This window comes from Urocitellus parryii, chromosome 1 (assembly GCF_045843805.1).
Source record: "Urocitellus parryii isolate mUroPar1 chromosome 1, mUroPar1.hap1, whole genome shotgun sequence".
NCBI lineage: Eukaryota > Metazoa > Chordata > Mammalia > Rodentia > Sciuridae > Urocitellus > Urocitellus parryii.
In genome coordinates this window covers 147518517-147539918 of record NC_135531.1, presented here as the reverse complement: position 1 = coordinate 147539918, position 21402 = coordinate 147518517, and the positions used below count along the sequence as shown (strand labels likewise).

The following is a 21402-nucleotide window of genomic DNA, read 5'->3' as shown; positions in this document are numbered from 1 at the left end:
CGCAGTGACTGCCGGGAGGAGGCAGGAAGCCCGGAAGTAAACATTGCCGGACTAGTTTCGTTTCTATCGGATGGTTGTGGGGTAGGCTGCGGCCAGACCGGGTAAGGAAATATTCTGAAGCTTTGAGGGAGGTGAGGTAGGAGTGGCAAAGAGCTAGGAAACCTCAGAAAATGGGTGGGCAGGGCTCCTGATCTTTAGATGTATTTTCACGGGGGTGATGGGGGAGCCAGGACGGGGAACCCACTGTTAGGCTGGGACGCAGGCCTGACATCAGTGTCGAGCAACACCAAGCAGAGAGTCGGGGTAACGGCGAGTGCCTTTTTGTTTCGGGTATCTTGAGTGGTCCTTTCCCCAAGCTGACTGTTTACTCCAGAAGAATTTCTTTGAGCTTCAATTTTCTCATTAGGTAGGGAGGATCTTACTTTCTTGTGCTATTATGAGGCTTAATGCGATGGTCTATGTAAAGTTCTAAGCACTCTTACACCGTAGGAGTAAGACTACTCTGTCAGTCGGAGCTCTTGTTTTTAACTGGAGAAAGTGGGCCCCTCCCCAGCGAGGGCATCTGATAAATACAACTTTATTCATTCAGTTACAGCTTTCAACGTTGCAGGCCCGGAAGCCCCTGCCTGTAAAGAGGTTAGAACTGACATTGGAATCAGACAGGCCTGGGTTTGAGATCTTTGTCTCTTCCTTGCATGTGTCCTTGGTGGAGAGTCTTAGTCTTTCAGAATTTGTTTCTTCACTATAAAGTGGGGTTGAAAAGATTAGTTGAGATCATGCCTGATAAGCTCAAGAAATGGTAGCTGTTAAAGTGAAGATAATCAAATCTACCACTGGTTTTCATCTCAGTGTACACTTAGACTGTCATCAATTAATATATTGCACAAGTATCTGTGGAGGTTTTCTTTGGACTAGATACAGGAGAGGATCACACCTTTCAGCAGCATCATAGACTCCTAGCCACAGAGCACTTCTTATTAAGAAAGAGCATGTGTAAAAGCGCAGTGTTTTCTCCTCTTAAGTTGTTCTTGTCAGGTATTTTGGTAACTGGGATGAAAAGCTAATACAGGCTGGAAGGTAGACAGGTACTGAACCATATGTGCTAAAAAGATGTTGATTTTTAGAATAGATGATAAGAACCTTTTAAGCTGTGTTGTTCAATATGACAGTTACTGGCTACTTGTGCGACATTGAGACTGGAAATATGACTAGTCCAAATAAAAGTAAAGTCCATATCAGCTTTGCAAACTGAATTGATTTTTTTAATGTTGATTGGCATATGAAATTATAATGGTTGGATACATTGGGTTCAATAAAATCATATAAAAGTAATTTTACTCTCTAATTTTTAATATAGTTAGTGGAAAAGATAATTATGTATGAGGTTGTTATTAAATTTCTTTTGGATAATGATGCATTGGAGGGTTAAATTTGGATAAAAGGACATGATATTATCAAATTTGTGTTCTGAAAAATTAAACTATCTCCATCATGGGGAATTAATTGGAAGAAATCAGCTGACCAACAAGTCAAAAAGTAATAATATATAATAAGGTGGTAGTATTGAGAATGGAGAGAAGTAGATGCATTTCAGTGATATTCAGAAAGTGAAAGTAATCTTAGTAATGAAATAGATATGTAGATAAGCTGGAACACTTATATAAAGAAATGGTTGGTGCCATCATGTACAACCACAAGAATGGGAAGTTAGACTCCATGGATGTATAATATGTCAATATACATTTTACTGTCATGTATGTCTAAAAAGAACAAATAAAAATTTTCTTTAAAACTAAGGAAAGAAAAGAAATGAATGTTATTGTCTTTCACTGAAATAGTACACAGTGAGAGGAGACTGTATTTTAGAGGGAAGATCAGGAGTTTGAATTAAGGTATATTGAGTTTAGGTGCCTCTGCTTTTGTGTAGAGTAATGAAGGAGGCTTTGACTGAGACTTGAGGAAACTAACATTAAATAACTGGGCAGTAAAGAATGAGCCTTTAAGGGAACAAAGAAAGCAATGAGAGAAGTACAGGAAAAAAAACATAGAATGTAGTATAGAAACCAAGGAATAAAAATATATAAAAAACTGAAAAATGTCTAGTTAATTTAGTACATTGAACATCAATAACTAACTCTTTCATTGGAATGATTGGGGACAGAGGCTAAGTGAGAGTGAGAAGGGAAGCAGAAGGTGAGGAAATAGAGACGTGAAGAGGCATTTTTTTCTTGAAAGAGGGATGGAACCCTGTATACTTTAGGAGTTACTATGGTTACCAAGTTTGGGACACATGCTGGAAAGGGCAATTCATGAATGTACATAAGAGGAAAAGAGTCCCATGAAATTTTAAATATGTGTCTCCCTCCATTTGTAAATTAGAGTTGGGAAAGAAACAGTGCTAAGAGTATGTCGAGACTTTTGAGGCATAGAAAGAGACCTTTCACAGATACTATGAAAGAATAGGAATATGAAACATATATAATCAATGGTATGTGTTGTTACGATGTGTTTTTACTGGTTTCAGTGATGAATTTATGAAGGCCTACTTCCTTCTGTAAAGGACTCTCCTTTCTTCCTTTGGGGAGGCCAGGTCATCATGTCGGCCGCAGCTGTGGACACGGTTAATGCTGCACCCCTATCGGGGTCCAAAGAAATGAATTTGGAAGAACCAAAGAAGATGACTCGAGAGGACTGGAGAAAGAAGAAGGAGCTAGAAGAACAGCGAAAACTGGGTAATGCTCCAGCAGAAGTTGATGAAGAGGGAAAGTGAGTAATTTTTTTCATGATCTATTCATTATTAAATTCAAATTTTTATCTAATCTTTTGACAGGAAACCATTTATAGCATTTATGACATAAATGCTAAGCATCTTGATTATTTTAATCAGTTAACTAGATATTTTCTTTTAACTTCTTTCTCTGATAGAACATTTAAGTCACATTTCTACCTTCCTCCCTTTCTCCTCCTCTTCAGCATATCACTATCCTTAGTATCTTGATTGGAAATTTTTTCAATGTAACATAAATTACTTTCTTCTTTTTTTTTTTTTTTTTTGTTCTCTGTGCTTTACTATAGAGACAGCACCATATTCTCTTCCCCCTTCCACTGCAATATTTCTATTCATAGAGTCTGTGTAAGTTACCTTTGTAATTGTAATACTATTTTCAAACTTTATTCTTAAATTTTTAAAAAATTTTATTACAGAGACATCAACCCTCATATTCCTCAGTATATTTCTTCAGTGCCATGGTATATTGATCCATCAAAAAGACCTACTTTAAAGCATCAGAGACCACAACCAGAGAAACAAAAGCAATTCAGCTCATCTGGGGAATGGTATAAGAGGGGAGTAAAAGAGGTATGTAGGCAATCTATGTGTGTCCTCATGGATATGGAGATTTTATTTTAAGAACTTAATATAAACGGGGAGGCTGAGGCAGGAGGATCGCAAGTTCAAAGCCAGCCACAAAAGTGGGACGCCAAGCAACTCAGTGAGACCCTGTCTCTAAATAAAATACAAAATAAGGCTGGGGATGTGGCTCAGTGGTCAAGTACCCCTGAGTTCAATCCTCAATACAAGAAAAAAAAAAAGGAACTTCATATAAGAACCTTTAATGTAATACTAAATAAAGTGGAAAGATTATGTAACTCTTTATCTGGTATGAAATTCACAATGTGTACTAATTTGCTGCTGTATTTTCTTATTGCTGAAATCCTTAGACTTTTTCATTTATAAATGTGTGAAGACTTAACAGATTTTTCTTCTTAACATATTATTTCGGGCTGGGGTCATAGCTCAGTGATGGAGCACTTACCTAGCATGTGTGAGGCACTGGCTTGATTCTTAGCACCACATATAAATAAACAAAGGTCAATCAACAACTAAAAAAGTTTTTCAGAAATGTGTCTTGACAAGATAGTCATGATAACCAAGTTATTTTTAAACTTATGCATATAAATAAAACACATGCTTTGTTTTCTTAACATTTGTATAGAATTCCATAACTACTAAGTACCGCAAAGGAGCATGTGAAAATTGTGGGGCCATGACACACAAAAAGAAAGACTGCTTTGAGGTAAGTTCATCTTTAAGAATTTTGGAAAACTGATGTCAGAGTCTTTTTTAGCTTGTTAGAACTTATATTCTAAGTTTTCCTATATTTTGGTGCAAGTTAAAATTATTTTGAGCAAAATTAGTCCAGCACCATCAAGATTTTCTGTTAGAAAACTATTCAATTAGAATAGACTATTCATATCTACTCTGTAAAGGTTATATAAACTTTTCCTCTGGGCTACAAATATTTACAAAAAAATAAATAAATCTTCTACTTTCCAGAGACCTAGGCGAGTTGGTGCCAAATTTACAGGTACTAATATAGCTCCAGATGAACATGTCCAGCCTCAACTGATGTTTGACTATGATGGAAAAAGAGATCGGTGGAATGGCTATAATCCAGAAGAACACATGAAAATTGTGGAAGAATATGCCAAAGTTGATCTGGTGAGCAACATTCCCTGCTTGTCTACTGTCCTTAAATAATGTACATTTTGTCATGTCTCTGACTTAAAAACTCTATTTTTCAAATCTTAAAGCGCTATAAAAAATGGTGCCTTATTGAATAGTGAAAATAAATGAATCGTAGCTGTATTTGGCAGCAGTTTCTTCTTACTTGATTCTTTTATTGTCCTTCACTCACAACTTATATAGCAAAGGATACTGGAAACATGAGAACAATATGACATCCAAAGTTTTTGGTTTTTTCAGGTTTAAGCATTCTGAACTCTGGGCCCCTAGGCTGTAGCTGGCCCATACGTCTATTATATTATAATTCTATCACATAACATTTAGGGATGGTTGTAGAATAGACAAATTTTATTTTATTCTTTTATAACTTTTAATTCAAACTTGGTTTTTTATTGTGATTTTTTTACCTACTTACCCCCATTCCTTCAAACGATAGGCAACACTGCCTTTTTTTAAAATTAAAGGTAATTAATTTTTTTAATTAAAGGTATTTAAGTATCATATGAGATTTCACATAAAAATATGGACTTTTTTTTTTTTTTTTTTGTATTGGAGATTGAACTTGGAGGTGCTTTACCATGGAGCTACATCCCCAGTCCTTTTTATATTTTATGTTGAGACAGGATCTAAATCACTGAGACCACCTTTGATCTTGAGATCCTCCTGCCTCAGTCTCCTGAATCTCTTGTATTACTAGTGTGCTCCACCACAACCAGCTTATCTTTTTGTGAACACCTGAAACATGATAATTCAGGAACTGTCTGACAAGAGTCATTCAGTTGTCTGGAGTTGCCTACAATATGCCCGTTTTGGTCAGAACTTTCAGTTTACCAGTAGTGCCATCTGCTCAGCTGACTCCTGGTTCAAATAGGAGTTTGTAATTTGTCCCCTTTAGAGAGTCAGGCCTAGTTTAAAATGTTTCTTTCTTTTTTTTAAGGCCAAACGAACTTTGAAAGCCCAGAAACTGCAAGAAGAATTAGCCTCAGGAAAACTAGTGGAACAAGCTGTAAGTAAAAAAAATTTTTAAAAATATTCAAACTCTTTTAAACAATGAAATGGAATTTGACTTAAGAATTGTATATATCTCTTGTTTAAAAAGACATTTGGGAGAGAGAAATACAGTATAGTTTAAGCATCACTAATCCAAAAATCCAGAATCTAAAATCTAAAACTCCAGTATCATGTCATAAGTGGAAAATGCCACAAATAATAAACATTTAGAGTTGTTGACTAAGTTTCTAAAAGGGATTCTTAGCATGTATGAGTTGCAAAGCAAACACAACTCAGGAAGTAATTACTGGTAGACAATTATTAAGGCAAAATAACTTATCAGATAGGCATTTAAATTCTACCTCTGTCCCTGGCTAGCAACCTGCTCTTAGAAAAAGTAACTTACTTCTCTGAACCTCAGTAGAATACTAAAATAGAGATAATGATAACACATACACCCCACCTGCCTGCCCCATACTTAATCTACATATCACAAAAAACCCTTTGTAATTGTTGACTGTTATGAAGTATTATAATTGTTGTATTGTTATGATTATTGTTCATTATTACCAACTCTGGGGAAAGGAAAAGGGTCTGTTTCGCTTGTTATGGAAACATATTCTCTGTAATTGTAAGCATATAATTCAGTAAAGGTACTGAAAAATATGAAGGGGTCTGATAATTTTTTTCCCCATTTGGGTGTCTGCATATTAAGATGAACTGCATATAGTAGTGTAAATGTCTTATTTAAATAACTAGTGGGAACTCCAAAAAGATTATCTTTTAAAAACATTCACATATCTGATTTTGAAAATATAACATATTAAGTGAGAAAAATTAGAAGATTATAAAGAAGAAAGTAAATAACCCCTGTGTTAATATGGGGTTTGGGTTTTTGCAGTGCTGGGGCTCAAACTCAGAGCTTTGCCCACACCAAGCATGCTGTGTTCTACCACTGAGCTATATTTGCTCTCCTCCCAAATATATCTCTGTAATGTATATAATTATGTTTTTAATGAATTCACCTTTACATATTTATTTATTAAAAGTATATAGTATAATGAAGGCTTTGTTTTCTGTGTCATTAAATCTAGACATATGACACCATTTATTTTTACATAAATTCATATGATTCAAAAATAAAAACAATTTAAAAAGATATGCAGTGAAAAAATTGCCACCCTGCACCCATCCTATCTCTAAACCCTCCCCGAGAAGTTTTTTTTTTTTTTTTTGGTTTCTCAGAGTTTCTTGTATAAATATAAATAGATAATTTTTTTCAAATATATAATTTATTTTCCTCTTTTTTTCCTTCTTTTTTCCATGAGAAAACTAGCAAATTATTTATGGTTTTCTTCACCTTACATAGACTCTCTTAGTAGTTGTTCAATGTTCCATTGAGCACGGTAAATTTATGTTACCAATCATCTATTGTTAATTTACTTTTTCCTAATTTCTTAGTAAATATACTCCACACAAAAATCACATTCTTTTTTTTTTAAAATCACATGCTTATCCAAAACATCTTTACACAATTTAACACATCATTTCCTTAGGATAAATTCCTAGAATTGTAATTATCAGTGCAGTGAATGCTTGCATTTTAAAATTTTAATGACATGACTCATCTTCCATTCAGAAAGGCTATGCAGATTTATACTCCCATCAGTATGTGTGTGTACATGCATATTCATGCACATGTGTGCACATCTGTTTCCACATTCCCTCACTAATGCTATCTTCTTTTTTAATCTTTAAAGCCTCATTAGAGAAACATGGTGATATACTGACCATGCTATAGGCATTTTGTAGAGTTAGCACACTGAGCAGTTGCTAATCCTTCCTGACAAGAATTTTGGACTGTCCCTAAATCACAGTATTGTTTCACCTGAGTGAGATTGCTTTGCCAAAATTTTACAAAAGTTGGTTTTGGCTCTGAGGATTCTTATTACAAGAGTCTAGTCACATTTTCTTTCTGGGCTTGATAGAAAACAAGTGAGGTTTATGAACATTTATGTCTGAAGACTAACACATATTGAAATTATACTTATTGGTTTTGTGAGATTTTATGAGCATTTAAAAGTACATTCATCTGTGTTTTACAAATTTCCAGGAAGAATCTATTTCAGGATATTATATCAGTTATCTCTTGGATGCTTTTGTTTATTTCTATGTCACTTTTCCCTGTTATGTATATGTGTTGCTTTTGTTTGCATTTTATTTTTAATAAAAATAATACATGTGAGAACAAAAAGAAAAGAAATTGTACTTATTGGGTAATTTAGTCATCTGATCTACCTTTGTGTGATTATAATCCTATATAGATAAAAATTCTATAGAAATCTGGTTTTGTAGACAAGCTAGTAAAAGTAACTATTCATAATGACATACTTGTATTCAGGATATCTGAGCTCATTACAAGTAAGAAATGTGAAAATCTGTTCAGTTAGGGGTTTTGTGGCGAATTTTTGTTTTTTAGCAGTACTAGGGATTAAACCCAGGGCCCTGTGAATGCTCCGCAAGCACTGTACCATGGAATGACACTCCTAGCTCCAAACTATTGTAATTATGTTTTTGAAGTGTTAAATAAGGCCCTGGGTTCAATCCCCAGTACAAAAAAAAAGACCTACTTAGAGGGTTTAAATAATCAACAGATTGTGGAATAAAATTACAATGCTTTTCCGTTTTTCACAATGCAGAATTCTCCAAAACACCAGTGGGGAGAAGAGGAACCAAATTCTCAAATGGTAATAAATTATTGGCCTTTCTAAGTATAGATTAACTTTCTTTGTTTTCAATGACTAGTATTAATATCATATAACCATTAATAGTTTGCCTTTTTTTTTTTTAAGCAGGGATTGAACTCAGAGGCATTTAACCACTGAGCCACATTCCAAGCCCTTTTTATATATTATTTAGAGACAGGGTCTCTTCAAGTTGCTTAAGGCCTTGCTAAATTGCTAAGTCTAGCTTTGAACTCATGACCCTCCTGCCTCAGCCTCCCTAGCCCCTGGAATTACAGGCTTATGCCACTGCACCCAGCTCACTAATAGCTTCTAAATAACAAAAGAATAAAGATTTGACTAAAAGAAAAGTAAGAAACTAAATGCCACTCTTTTTTAACTGAATTTTCTTGTTCCCTCTCAGGAAAAAGATCACAACAGTGAAGATGAGGATGAAGACAAATATGCAGATGATATTGACATGCCAGGACAGAATTTTGACTCTAAGAGACGAATTACTGTCCGGAATCTCAGGATTCGAGAAGATATTGCAAAAGTAAGTCTTGCCAACCTAATATACGTGTTTGAAAAATACTGTTTTCCCAGCCGAAACTGTATCTGTTCATATTGTTCATACTGTTCATATCTGGGTGTTAATTGGGTAACGTAGTCAAAGAATTTTGCCAAGATGGGATATCAGTCTGTTTTTTTTTTTCTCTTCACCTATACCCTGGAAGTATACACACACATTTAAATGATCTTGATCAACTCTTCCTACCTGCTGAAATCTTGTTTGCTCTAAATAATTCATTATTTAAATACTTTTTCTCCTAGTACTTGAGAAATTTAGATCCAAATTCTGCCTACTATGATCCAAAAACTAGAGCAATGAGAGAGAATCCTTATGCCAACGCTGGAAAGAATCCAGATGAGTAAGTATCAAATTAATTTACAGATTTCAAGATAATAGAAAATTAATTACTTTCTGACACAACTATAGATGGTGCTCATTTTAATTTAGAATCAATTTTATGAATTAACATTCCTTAAAACAATCCCTGAAACGGGTTTTTTGTTTGTATTTACAGAGTGAGTTATGCAGGAGATAACTTTGTTAGATACACAGGAGATACCATCTCAATGGCTCAGACACAGTGTAAGTGTTTGCTGTATGCCAAGGCATTTTATATGAGCTCCTAAGAAATTGAGGGTGGTGTTTTAAAGCTTGCTTTAAAGAAACATGCAATAAGGGGCTGGGGATATTACTCACTGGTAAAGTGCTTACCTAGCATGTGCAAGGCCCTGGGTTCATTCCCCAGCACCAGAAAAGAAAATAAATATGCAATAAATGTAGCTGGCAACTCATTTATGGTGCTTTGAATTATTCTAGTGTTTGCTTGGGAAGCCTATGACAAAGGATCTGAAGTGCATCTACAGGCAGATCCTACAAAACTAGAGCTGTTGTATAAGTCCTTCAAAGTCAAAAAGGAAGACTTCAAAGAACAGCAAAAAGAAAGCATCCTAGAAAAGGTAATTTTGACCAAAATGCTAAAGAGCTTAAGCATCCTTAAAGAGATGTTACTAATTAATAAGTATTCATTTTTATATTTGGAATATGATACAAAGAGAGCATTCAAGAAGTTCTTTCAATCCATGAAAAATAGAGTCCTTTCCTTACATTCACTTGGAACAGACTTTCTGTTTCAGTAAACTTTTGCAGCAAAACATGCCATCCAAAACTTAGTAGCTTAAAATAAACTTGCTCCAGTGCACAAGAGCCTTTGCTTCACATTTGCCAACTTCCCATCATCAAGAGTAACATGGCCAAGCCCAAATTTAAGGAATAGAGAAACAGATTCCATCTCTTAATGAAAGGACCAGCAAAGTCATGAGGCCAGGAGCATGCCTATACTGATAAGAGGGACTTATGGCCATCTTGTGATCTACCAGAGTTAACAGATGAGTAAGAACCGAAATGTCTTTTATTTGCTTGTGAAAACTTGGAGGCTTTTTTTTTCACTGTTCTCTATAACAAACCTAGGAAAGGATGCTCATTTAATCTTTGTGGTTGAAAAATAAACCCTTCCAGAGTATTGAATGCAAACTTTGTGTACAGGTATTTAATAATGTCCAATGTTCTTTTAGTATGGTGGCCAAGAACACTTGGATGCTCCTCCAGCTGAATTGCTTTTAGCCCAGACCGAAGACTATGTAGAATACTCAAGACATGGTACAGTCATCAAAGGACAAGAGCGAGCTGTTGCCTGCTCCAAATATGAGGAGGATGTAAAGATCCACAACCATACAGTATGTATTAAACTAAACCATTTACCATAGTAGTTTTGCTATGGATTGCATTTTTCTATTATAACTTTATTTACTATCCATCACAATGCTCTTTGTCCTTTAACACTTACAGTGAGTTTTATGAAGTTTTTCCAAAAAATAGGAATAATATGAAAGAATACTACAATATTCACCTGTATACCCATCTAGATTCAAAATTTTTTAACATGTTGTCAATACTTTTGACTAAGTGTGTGTATATACTGATCACACACACACACTATATATTTGTAAATTTTTGAAACATTTGGAAATTGCAGCTATGACATTTCACACATTATTTTATTAGTTTATTTTCATATTGCATGTTCAAAGAAAATGACAAGTACTAAAGATAATACTGACATTTATTTACTACATATGGAGGTTAGTGATCCAATAAAGGCTATTAGTTGTATTCTGTTTTGCCACCTTTATTATGAAAAATTTGAGACATACATAAAATCTGAAAGAATCTTATAAGCATTCCTACAGGCTACAAAAGCTCATCTTTTTTTAAAACACATTTTACAATATGCTAAAGATATTAGTAGACTTTGTTTGAGTCTCTCCTGTTTATTGATTTTATTGATTATTTCCCTTATCATATTTAGTTCTTAAATCACTTCTTAAAAGATATACACAGAAGTGCTTGCTTTTTTTTTTTTTTTTTTTTTTTAAGAGAGAGGGAGAGGGAATTTTTACATTTATTTTTTAGTTTTTGGCAGACACAACATCTTTGTTTGTATGTGGTGTTTAGGATCGAACCCCGGCCGCACGCATGCCAGGCTAGCGTGCTACCACTTGAGCCACATCCCCAGCCCCACAGAAGTGCTTTTAATAGCTATTTTAGTCAGAATCTAGTTGAAGTTTGTTTTATTATTTGACTGTTATATCTTATTCTAGAGTCTTTCTCTCTGTTTTCTTGACAATGACCAGATCAAGTCAACTTACCAGATCTAGCCAATTATCATGTAAACTGACTCATATTCTATATTTTGACTGTTTGTTAGTAGTATTATATAACTTATTCCTCAATTCTCTGTATATCCTGTAAATAAGAATTCAGGTCCAAAAGCTTGATTTATATATAAGTTAAATGTTTTGACAAGAATATGTAATAGATTATGCAGTATATTTCATACTGCATTGCATAAAACATACATTGTCATTTGCTATACATTTTTTTTTTTTTTTTTTTGGTACTGAGGATTGAACCTAGGGCATGCTAAGCACATGCTTTACCACTAACCTACACCCTTCAGACCTGTTTGTTGTAGTCTTGAAATAACCAGACTATAATTTTGTCTCTAAGTCAGGGATCAAAAACCTAAATACCTGTAGCAGCTCAGGCCACTGAAGTGAGCTAGGCAAATTGTACAAACTGGACAACACATTCACTGTTGGCAATAGTAGCTTATTGCCAAGTGGGAATGTAGGCCTGGAATTTCCCAGGCCTTAAATTTTACAGAAATTGTATATCCTAAATTCTTTCATAGACTTTTGAAAATTGAGTTAAAGACCATTGTAACTGTAATGCTAGCTTCTCAGCACTTGAGATTGGCCTGCCCTCTGTTAGCCAGAAATCCCCCAAAATTTTTCCCAAATTACCTTTAAAAGGGCTGTCTTATCAGTATATGAAAATCCCTAAAGTAATATCTCCCTCTCTCCTCCCTCCCCCTTCCCCCTTTCTCTCTCTCTCTCTGCACAGCATATCTGGGGATCTTACTGGAAGGATGGCCGATGGGGATACAAATGCTGTCACTCTTTTTTCAAGTTTTCCTATTGTACTGGAGAAGCTGGAAAGGATATTGTTGTAAGTAATTTTCTTCTTGTTTTTAAATATTTAAGACAGCCAAAGCTCTTAATTCAAACCCCACATAAAACATGTCCTCTCATGTTTCAGATTTTTTAACGTGTGTGTGTGTGTGTGTATTGCTGGAGATTGAACCCAGGGCCTTGTTTATACGAGGCAAGCACTCTATCTACCAATGAAGCTATATCCCCAGCCTTTAACTTGTTCTTAAGTGATTGCTAATTATAACATTCAATCACATTACATTTGTTTTCCCACAGAATTCAGAAGAATGTATTATAAATGATGTAAGTGGAGAAGAATCTGTGAAAAAACCTCAAACCCTCATGGAAGTAAGTCTGTAATCATTTGTTCTAAATTTTTAAGTCCTCAAAGGAGGACTTTAAAATTGTACTACAGCTTTGTTTTCACCCTAATAGCACTAATTTTAATCTTCCCTTTCAGATGCATCAGGAAAAACTAAAAGAAGAGAAAAAGAAGAAGAAAAAGAAAAAGAAGAAGCACCGAAAGAGCAGCTCAGATAGTGAGGATGAAGAAAAGAAACATGAAAAATTGAAAAAGGTACTCCATTAAGTCCAAGTACAAAGTGACAAATAAGAGTATTCTTTATCTGAGGGACTTAGGAAATGGTCTAGTCCTGTTTGCAAGTTCATTTTAAAAATGAGGAAATGAGCCAAAGTCTGAGTTACATGCCCAGGTCATATTAATGGCAATTCTGTGGCTCTAGGTATTGCCACCTTCTTGGAATATTTGGTAAATATTACTTATTCACCAAAGAAATGTTCTTGGCAAAGTTGTTATTTTAGAGTTATTGGAATATTGCCCAGAATGAATTGCCTTCTGGTTCCATCATGTGTAAGTTTCAGCAAGTCCTGGAGAAAAATTGGACTTACACTCTCTGCCAGAAGCATCAGCTGTGGGCTTTTGAGAAAAATGAGCCCTGTTCAATTTTTATTATAAATATAATTTCTTCAACATTGATTTAAAATGTCATAGAATGTTTTGTGCTCTATGAAAATGTCATATGAGTCAAATACTGATTAGTTGTAGCTTCACAGTGGAAGAATTGACTCCTAAGCCCTTTTTAGGTAATCTATGTTTTTTATATAGCTCTTCAGATTCAGTGGGGTCTTGGGTACTTTGCCACTTTTGAACAAAAGAGATCTGACATAGCACTGTGGTAGTAATTTTTTCCCTCTCACCACAGGCACTGAATGCAGAAGAGGCCCGCCTTCTTCATGTTAAGGAGATCATGCAGGTTGATGAGAGGAAACGGCCTTACAATAGCATATATGAAACTCGGGAACCCACCGAAGAGGAAATGGAGGCCTACAGAATGAAACGGCAGAGGCCAGATGACCCCATGGCCTCTTTCCTTGGACAGTAACTAGTCGTAGAAATTCATCCAGGATAGATTCAGCTGACATAGTCTTTTCAACTTCTTGCTCATGATTGTAGACTGGAAAAATCCTTGTCTACTCTTCTTTGCTGACTAACTTTAATAAAGCTTTCAGAAGTCCCAAAGTAAATTCATTCTTTTCCACACTGAAGAAGTGAAGAACTCAAACAGAAAGTACATTGAGTGTGGAGTAAGATTGGAAATAGTCTAATTTTTATATTAGTGATATGGAAAAACCTTCACTCTCTACTTACCAAGAATGTTTTGTACTTAACAGTTAAGTCTCAAACTGTTTCCTCAATTTTTTTTGGCCTTCTGTCTAGTATTAGCACACACATTGAAAGTAGATTAGTTACTCTTTCTCAAAACTAGGGCTTCATTTTTTTTTTTAATGACTAGCAATTACAGTTGTAATTTAACTCTGTTATTAGTTATTTTGTAATCACTTGTTTTTACCTTATCAGGTTTTCCTGGTCTGAAATGAAAAAAGTTATTTTTACCTTGGTCTTTGGGTCACTATTTTCTCATTCTTGAGTCAATATAATAGTACTTTTACTACTATTGGAAAAATACTAGAAAAACAGAAATTCTTTCATTTATCATAGTAGATATGGTTTGTAATATTTTGTTATTTATTATGCCTTTATGTAATGATCATGATATTAAGTTAGATTGTAAGAGAGTGCAGAATATCTGAGAGATACCTAATCTTCATAGCTAGCAGGTGTCACTTTGTAAAATTTACAGGGATCAAAACCTGAAGTTGGAGGTTTCTTCAGAGAATTGTAATGATAGCTTGTATGGATCTTAGTAACTGAGATCACTATGATCCCCAGGACACTTTATAAAAATAATGCTGATAGAGCAGAATCAGTGAAAACAGACTAAAATCCCCGACATAAATGCATCTACTTAACATCTTTCTAAACTACCAAAAAAGTGTGTAATATACTGTGTTAAGTTGAAATCTCTTCTTAGTTCTAGAAGAACAGCTGAGTCAAATTAGCAAATACTAGGAATATACATGGTGTCTAGATTCCAACTAATTGAAATTAAAATAGCAAGGCAGATCTTATTCTTAAGATAGTCAAAATTTTGTTTTGCTATTCTTACGTTATTAGGGTGGTTCAACATCAAGTCTGACACTGGTGTCTGTCTTGTATTTTTTGTTAATAAAGGTATGTAATTAAGAACACTAAACTGAGTGGTTTGTAGTATTATCTCAAATACTTGGTTGAGAAATGGGTTGTACTATTGGCAGGGAGTCTGAGCTAGTTTTATGAGTTCATATTAAGAAATTCCAGCATTCTAACATCCCACATTCTTTAACAGCCTCCCCTAACTCTTCCCCTCAAATGAACCAGCCATGTGGAATGCTTCAAAGACTAACTAAACAAAAACAAACATTTCACTAAGTTTAAAAGAATTTTGGAAGCAAATTGCCTAAAAATAAGAAAGAGGGCTATATTTGGGTTTATCTTTTTCAATAATGTTTTCTCGTTTGTACACCGGGGTTTTTCTTTAAAATCATTTTAATATGGGTTTATTACTTTTAAATCATGTTGTTAAAAGGAATTTTAAATAAAATAATCTTATCTGTAAAATGGATTGAGGACTTATGAGACATTCATCCACATTCACTGATGGAAAGGTGACCAACATGGGCAGCAAGCACCACTTGTGGAAGCTCCTCCTCCAGTGCGTCTTAATGGAACTTCAGGTCTGCCCAGTTTGCCTGATGCGGAAATGCAAGGAACTGTTCTTTTTCCTCACTGACACCAAAAAGTGATAAATATTGGAGCATTATCACTTCAAATTCAAAACATTGCAGCTCTCTGAATGTAAAAATGAGGAACTATGTGGACAAAGCCAAGTGCCCTCCATTCCTAAGATTCTACAATTCATCCCCAGAACAACACAATTAAAATTCTCCAGCTCCACTCACACAGTAACAAAATTGCGGCGGGCCAGCGCGCATGCACCCTCCACAGAGACTCCGGTCCTCGGCCGCGCTACTGCGCCTGCGTGCGGGAGGCGCCGCGCCTAGTCTGCGGGCGGGAAGGGCGCGGGACCCGGATGGAACGGAGCCCGGCCGGGCAGAAACCGCATTCCTGCGGCAGCGTCCGGCTGCGGCGCTCCTCAAGTTCCCGTTCGAGGGTCTGACCTTTGGAGCCGCCGCCTGGACCGGCTCTGACATCCTGGCCCCAGGCTGAACAGTGAGCGGCTCTGGAGCCTAGAACGGCGCCAAAACGAAGCCCGAGCATCCTCCCGGGCCTGCGCCTCGAGCTCGGAGACCCGCGGGTGGAGACCGAGCCGAGTCCGCCTTCCTCGCTGGCGACCGTAGCCCTCGGCCTGCGCCAAACTCCGCTCCTAATAACACCATCAGGCCCTGTCAGTTAGGAGCAGCGTGTTCTTTGCATGCATTCTCATAATTAAACCTCCCAACAGCCCTATAAGGTAGGTACTGTTCAACCCACTTGAGGAGTGGAAAGGTCCCAGCCTGTAAGTGACAAAGCCAAGATCCCAGGCGTCTGCCTCTGGAACTGCGCAATCACCACATCCTGCCCCTGCTGTGGCTGTTGCTTTTAACTGTAAAATATGGTTACACCCTCTGCCTCCCCAACGCTGCTCCTACCATGGACTTGCACAGGCAGTGGCTGGATACCAGCTGAATTGTGTGTGGTTCAGGCTTACAACTCTACTTCAAGGTTTTCACGCCTGCAATATTTATATATATAACATCTTAGCATTTCCTAAATAGTTCTGTTACATGGACGTTCCCTTTTAGCAGATTATTTTTTGTGTTAACTATGGTACTTTTATGGTGCCTAAATTTGCAAAAAAAAATTTTACTTTGTTATATCAGATTCATTCAGCATCTTAAGATAGCGCCCAAAAGATTTTCAGACCTATTTTGAAAATGATATCTTCCTTAAAATAATGTGGGTTTTTCTTTTTTGTCTATTTTACTTTTTTAAAATTTTTTTTGTTACTTTTTATTACAGAAAACTTCCAACGTACATAAAAGTGGGAGTGGTATGATGTGTACACATCATCTGCTCCAGGCCAGTCTTACTTCTTTTTATCTCTACCCCCTTTATGTCTATATTTATGTGCTCAAGCACAGTACTTCAGAGGCAATCCCACATATCATTTCACTTGTTAATAATTCTGTATCTCTAACAAATGAAAAATTTTTTAACACAACCACAGTAACATCACATCTGTTTAAATTAATAATTCCTCATGATGATGGTTTTCTTAATGTTTACATTTTTTAGGGTATTGTTATTCCTAAATACCACAAAGGAGCAAGTGAAAATTGGGAGGTTCTAAAAGGCAAGAAAGCCACTTGGGCGGTAAGTTCATCTTTGAGGATCTTAAAAATTCTTGCTACCTATTTTCCCATTTGAGGAGAACAGAAAAGACTATAAGTGAATTTTTCTAAAAACTCTTTTGTTCAAAACAGGTATATCTTAAATTAAAATGTGCTTGAGTAGCATGGTCAGGGTAGATAAGATGGATTTAACAGGTTCAGTAATGATTTCTAAGACTAAAACAAAGCTTTTTCCTTATTCCCTCCACCTCTCCAAATATACATAGTAAATATATATTACAGATATACAGGAACTTGGGCATTTTCATGCTGATATCATCATTACTTGCAAGTATTTCTAAACACAAGTGGTCATATATATCATTACTTGATAAAATAAGGCCTTATGAACTTCAAATTTTTTTGAAGTTCAGAGTCAGTAGATTTCCCCCAATTCATAACAATTCATAACAACCATATAACAGGTCAACCTATTAGTAACAGAAGTACATTTTACAGCCAATTAATCATGGCATATCCACTAGAGAGCTACTATTTTAAGTAGTTGTTCTTATTGTGATGTTTTCTGTGGCCACATTGATCATTTCTGTTTAAATTTGTCCCCATTAAGTTATTTCAGCCACATTCTGGGACCTAGAACTTTGAAAACTTCAGGGATCATTTATTTATTGTGGAGATAGAATTGTTTTCCAAGGTCTTTTTGAGCCTACCTACAGAGACCTTTGTTCATTTGCTTAAGAGTAGGAAATGGAAAAAGGCATGACTTCCTTTTTTAGGTTTCTCCACTTTCATAGGTGGTTGTTCTCCACTCAGACAACTTAAATGCCTATTAAAGCAGTTAGACTATTCACTTGGTAACCTAGAATATATGTGAGCCAGGGATTGTCTTGAAGGAAATGTTTTCTTTCTTCTAAACCTGCGTACTTGCTCCAGTGTGCATCAGGATCACCCAGACAACTTTATTTAATTTTCTTTTGTTCTCCTTGTGAAGGGGATCAGTTATTATTCTAATAATAATTAGGGACATGTATACTTTCAGAAGGATTCCCTGTGATTGATGGGCAGCTCTCATTACGATCACTGTTCTTTGTTATCTGCAGTGCTTATTTAGAATATAAATTCTAGACCCCTACTCTAGAGCTAGAGAATCAGTATCTCTAGGGTTAGGGTCTAGGAATATTCATTTTAGCCATGAACCAGATGATTTCTCCATTTACTACAATAGAGAGTCACTGGCCTTCTACACCCTGTCTTTGGTTTAAGACAAATCTTTGGAATGCTGCTTATTTACACCCTGTTATTTTGACTGCTTCTACTGCAGGGGTAGCTATATGGAAAAGCACCATGAAATTCCTTGCAGTTAAAAGTGTCCTCACATGAGAGGGATTTTCCTAAAGTCTCATTAACTAGAATAGTTGTGTTTCTCTGGAGCATGTTGCTTTGCTTTTATATATGGATAATATGAATCAACGATGAATATTTTGTTACACTTCACTTAACATCAGGGAAGCCTATCTTCATAGCCCACCTTTGTGTCAAGGTAGACTTCATCAGGCTTAAAAACCTATTTGAAATGCCTGCTTAAGTTGATGTCAAAGCTGCCCAAGGATCAAATAGTTTTACAAACTTGTTTAATCTGTAACTATTAAGAAACATTAGCCACCATGTCAAAATCTGTCCTTGCTTTGAACACTTGGTGAATTACTCCTTTTCTCTGTTCTTAACTGAAGGTGTGCAAACATCTTTGGGTCAGGATGGAAGGAGCAAGCATCCTCATGAGGTGCCTTTTCTAGGTGATAAAAAATTAACCCCACCTTTTTATCATAAACCTTACTAAAAACAAATTAAGCCATAACCACAATTTGTCAGTAAAGGATTCCTCATAACTTGCCTAAGCCCATATCTCCCTGCATGACTTGCTGTCAGGTCATTTATTCCAGGGCAGTTAACTCTGAGTTGCTGCCTTAAGTGGATTGTCCTGTTTTCAGGGCTTTCCTTCAGCTGACACATTATAGGATATTGCTTGACACGTACAGGATAGCATGTGATGCAGCTTTGTTTTCAGTTAACCACTGATGTTTTTTAATGTATGGGTTATATTTTACTCCTAAAGCAATTTTCTGTGGCATCTCTGGAATACTACCTGAGAATTCTTGTGTACCATGTCAAAGAAACGCAAGTGGGATGATGACTATGTCCGTTACTGGTTCACCTGTACAACAGAGGCTGATGGAACTCAACGCCCACAGTGTGTGTTGTGTAACTCAGTGTTTTCAAATACTGACCTGAGGCCATCAAAACTGTCAGACCATTTTAACAGACAGCATGGTGGTATAGCTGGACATGATCTCAGTGGCCTGAAGCCTGTGCCAACACCATCTGATAAGAGAGAAACCTTGAAGGCACTCGGAGTTGCGTCTCATGAGGATGCCTTATTACAAGCATCGTATCAGTTTGCATATTTATGTGCCAAAGAGAAGAATCCTCATACAATAGCTGAAAAATTGGTCAAACCTTGTGCACTGGAAATAGCCCAAATAGTTTTGGGACCAGATGCACAAAAGAAGCTTCAGCAAGTACCTTTATCAGATGATGTGATCCATTCTAGAATTGATGAAATGAGCCAGGATATCTTACAGCAAGTTCTAGAAGATATCAAAGCCAGTCCTCTTAAGGTGGGTATTCAGCTTGCTGAGACAACTGATATGGGTGACTGTAGTCAGCTAATGGCATTTGTACGATATATAAAAGAAAAAGAGATCATAGAAGAATTCCTGTTCTGTGAACCACTGCAGTTAACCATGAAAGGAAAAGATGTGTTCAGCCTCTTCAGGGGCTTCTTTCTGAAGCACAAAATAGCACTTGATGTATGTGGCTCTGTTTGTACTGATGGTGCCTCCTCTGTGCTAGGAGAAGGTTCAGAATTTGTTGCCTATGTGAAAAAAGAGGTACCTCATATTGTGGTCACACACTGTCTGTTAAACCCTCATGCACTTGTCACAAAGACGTTGCCTACAAAACTGAGGGATGCCCTGTTTATTGTGGTGAGGGTAGTAAATTTCATCAAAGGTCGAGCTCCAAACCATCGCCTGTTTCAAGCCTTCTTCGAAGAAATTGGCATAGAATATAGCGTCCTCCTTTTCCATACTGAAATGAGGTGGCTTTCCCGAGGTCAAATGCTTACTCATATCTTTGAAATGTATGAAGAAATAAATCAGTTTCTTCACCACCAAAGCAGTAATTTAATTGATGGGTTTGAAGATAAAGAGTTTAAAATTCACTTGGCGTACCTTGCAGACTTATTCAAACACCTAAATGAACTTAGTGCCTCTCTGCAAAGGACTGGGATGAACACAGTATCAGCTAGAGAAAAGTTATCTGCTTTGGTAAGAAAGTTTCCATTTTGGCAAAAAAGAATTGAGAAAAGAAACTTTACAAATTTTCCTTTCCTTGAAGAAATCACTGTTTCAGATAATGAAGGAGTATGCATTGCCCCCGACGTCTCGTCACATCTCCAGGAGTTGAGCAGCTTCTTCCATGGTTATTTTTCAGTTGGAGCTCTTGATGAGGCAAGTAAATGGATACTGGATCCATTTCTTTTTAATCTCGATTTTGTAGATGATGGTTATTTAATGAAAAATGAACTTGCCGAACTACGAGCTAGTGGCCAAACCCTCATGGAATTTGAAACGATGAAGCTTGAGGATTTCTGGTGTGCTCAATTCACGGTGTTTCCAAACCTGGCAAAGGCAGCTCTAGAAATCCTCATGCCATTTGCAACTACATACCTTTGTGAGATGGGCTTTTCATCACTTTTACATTTCAAAACAAAGTCTAGAAGTGGCTTTAGTGTGAGTGATGACATCCGTGTGGCTATTTCAAAAAAAGTTCCTCGTTTCTCAGACATCATCGAACAAAAGCTGCAGTTGCAGCAAAAGGCACTGTAAGCTTAACACTTTTTTAATGTGTAATTTTTAATATATTCTTAATAACTATTGTAAAATTAAGTTGTAATTGTTTTCCTTCCTTTTATATTTATGGTACACTGAATTCTGTGCTTTAAAAATTAGCTACTTCAGCTTTCAATAAGGCATGTGAAAATGTGTTGTGGTTTTTGTTTTTTGTTTCTGTGTGTATATAAGTGTGTTTTGAGAGGAACACAAACAGCAGAAAAGATTACCAGTACCTGGTTGATACCTAAGGATTTTTCCAATACTGAGTATCTATGTAACCTGTTGATACAATACATAAAAAGGACCCAAGCTCTAGAAAATCCAGCTAACTAAT

The 21402-nt window shown here is 36.2% G+C and overlaps 1 protein-coding gene and 1 non-coding gene across 3 annotated transcripts; both read left to right on the top strand.

The window, feature by feature from the left end:
* The first annotated feature begins 28 nt into the window (after nt 1-28).
* Nucleotides 29-15312, top strand: Slu7 (spliceosome associated SLU7). Of its 2 annotated transcripts, none has more exons than XM_026395357.2 (16): nt 29-101; nt 2591-2766; nt 3205-3358; nt 3996-4076; nt 4337-4501; nt 5463-5531; nt 8215-8262; nt 8663-8794; nt 9073-9170; nt 9327-9394; nt 9629-9768; nt 10384-10545; nt 12275-12379; nt 12640-12711; nt 12824-12940; nt 13587-15312. In XM_026395357.2, exons 2-16 carry the CDS (start codon nt 2597-2599, stop codon nt 13764-13766), a joined length of 1761 nt encoding a protein of 586 aa, XP_026251142.1. In that variant the 5' UTR covers nt 29-101; nt 2591-2596; the 3' UTR covers nt 13767-15312. The 2 variants fall into 2 exon arrangements, with proteins under 2 accessions (XP_026251142.1, XP_026251143.1); XM_026395358.2 differs by having other exon boundaries at nt 62-101; nt 2586-2766.
* A 540-nt stretch (nt 15313-15852) lies between these two features.
* Fam200c (family with sequence similarity 200 member C) lies at nt 15853-21062 on the top strand. The gene is made up of 3 exons (XR_013343496.1): nt 15853-16235; nt 17060-17137; nt 19229-21062. It is a non-coding gene; the product is annotated as a family with sequence similarity 200 member C (transcript).
* The last annotated feature ends 340 nt before the right edge of the window (nt 21063-21402 follow it).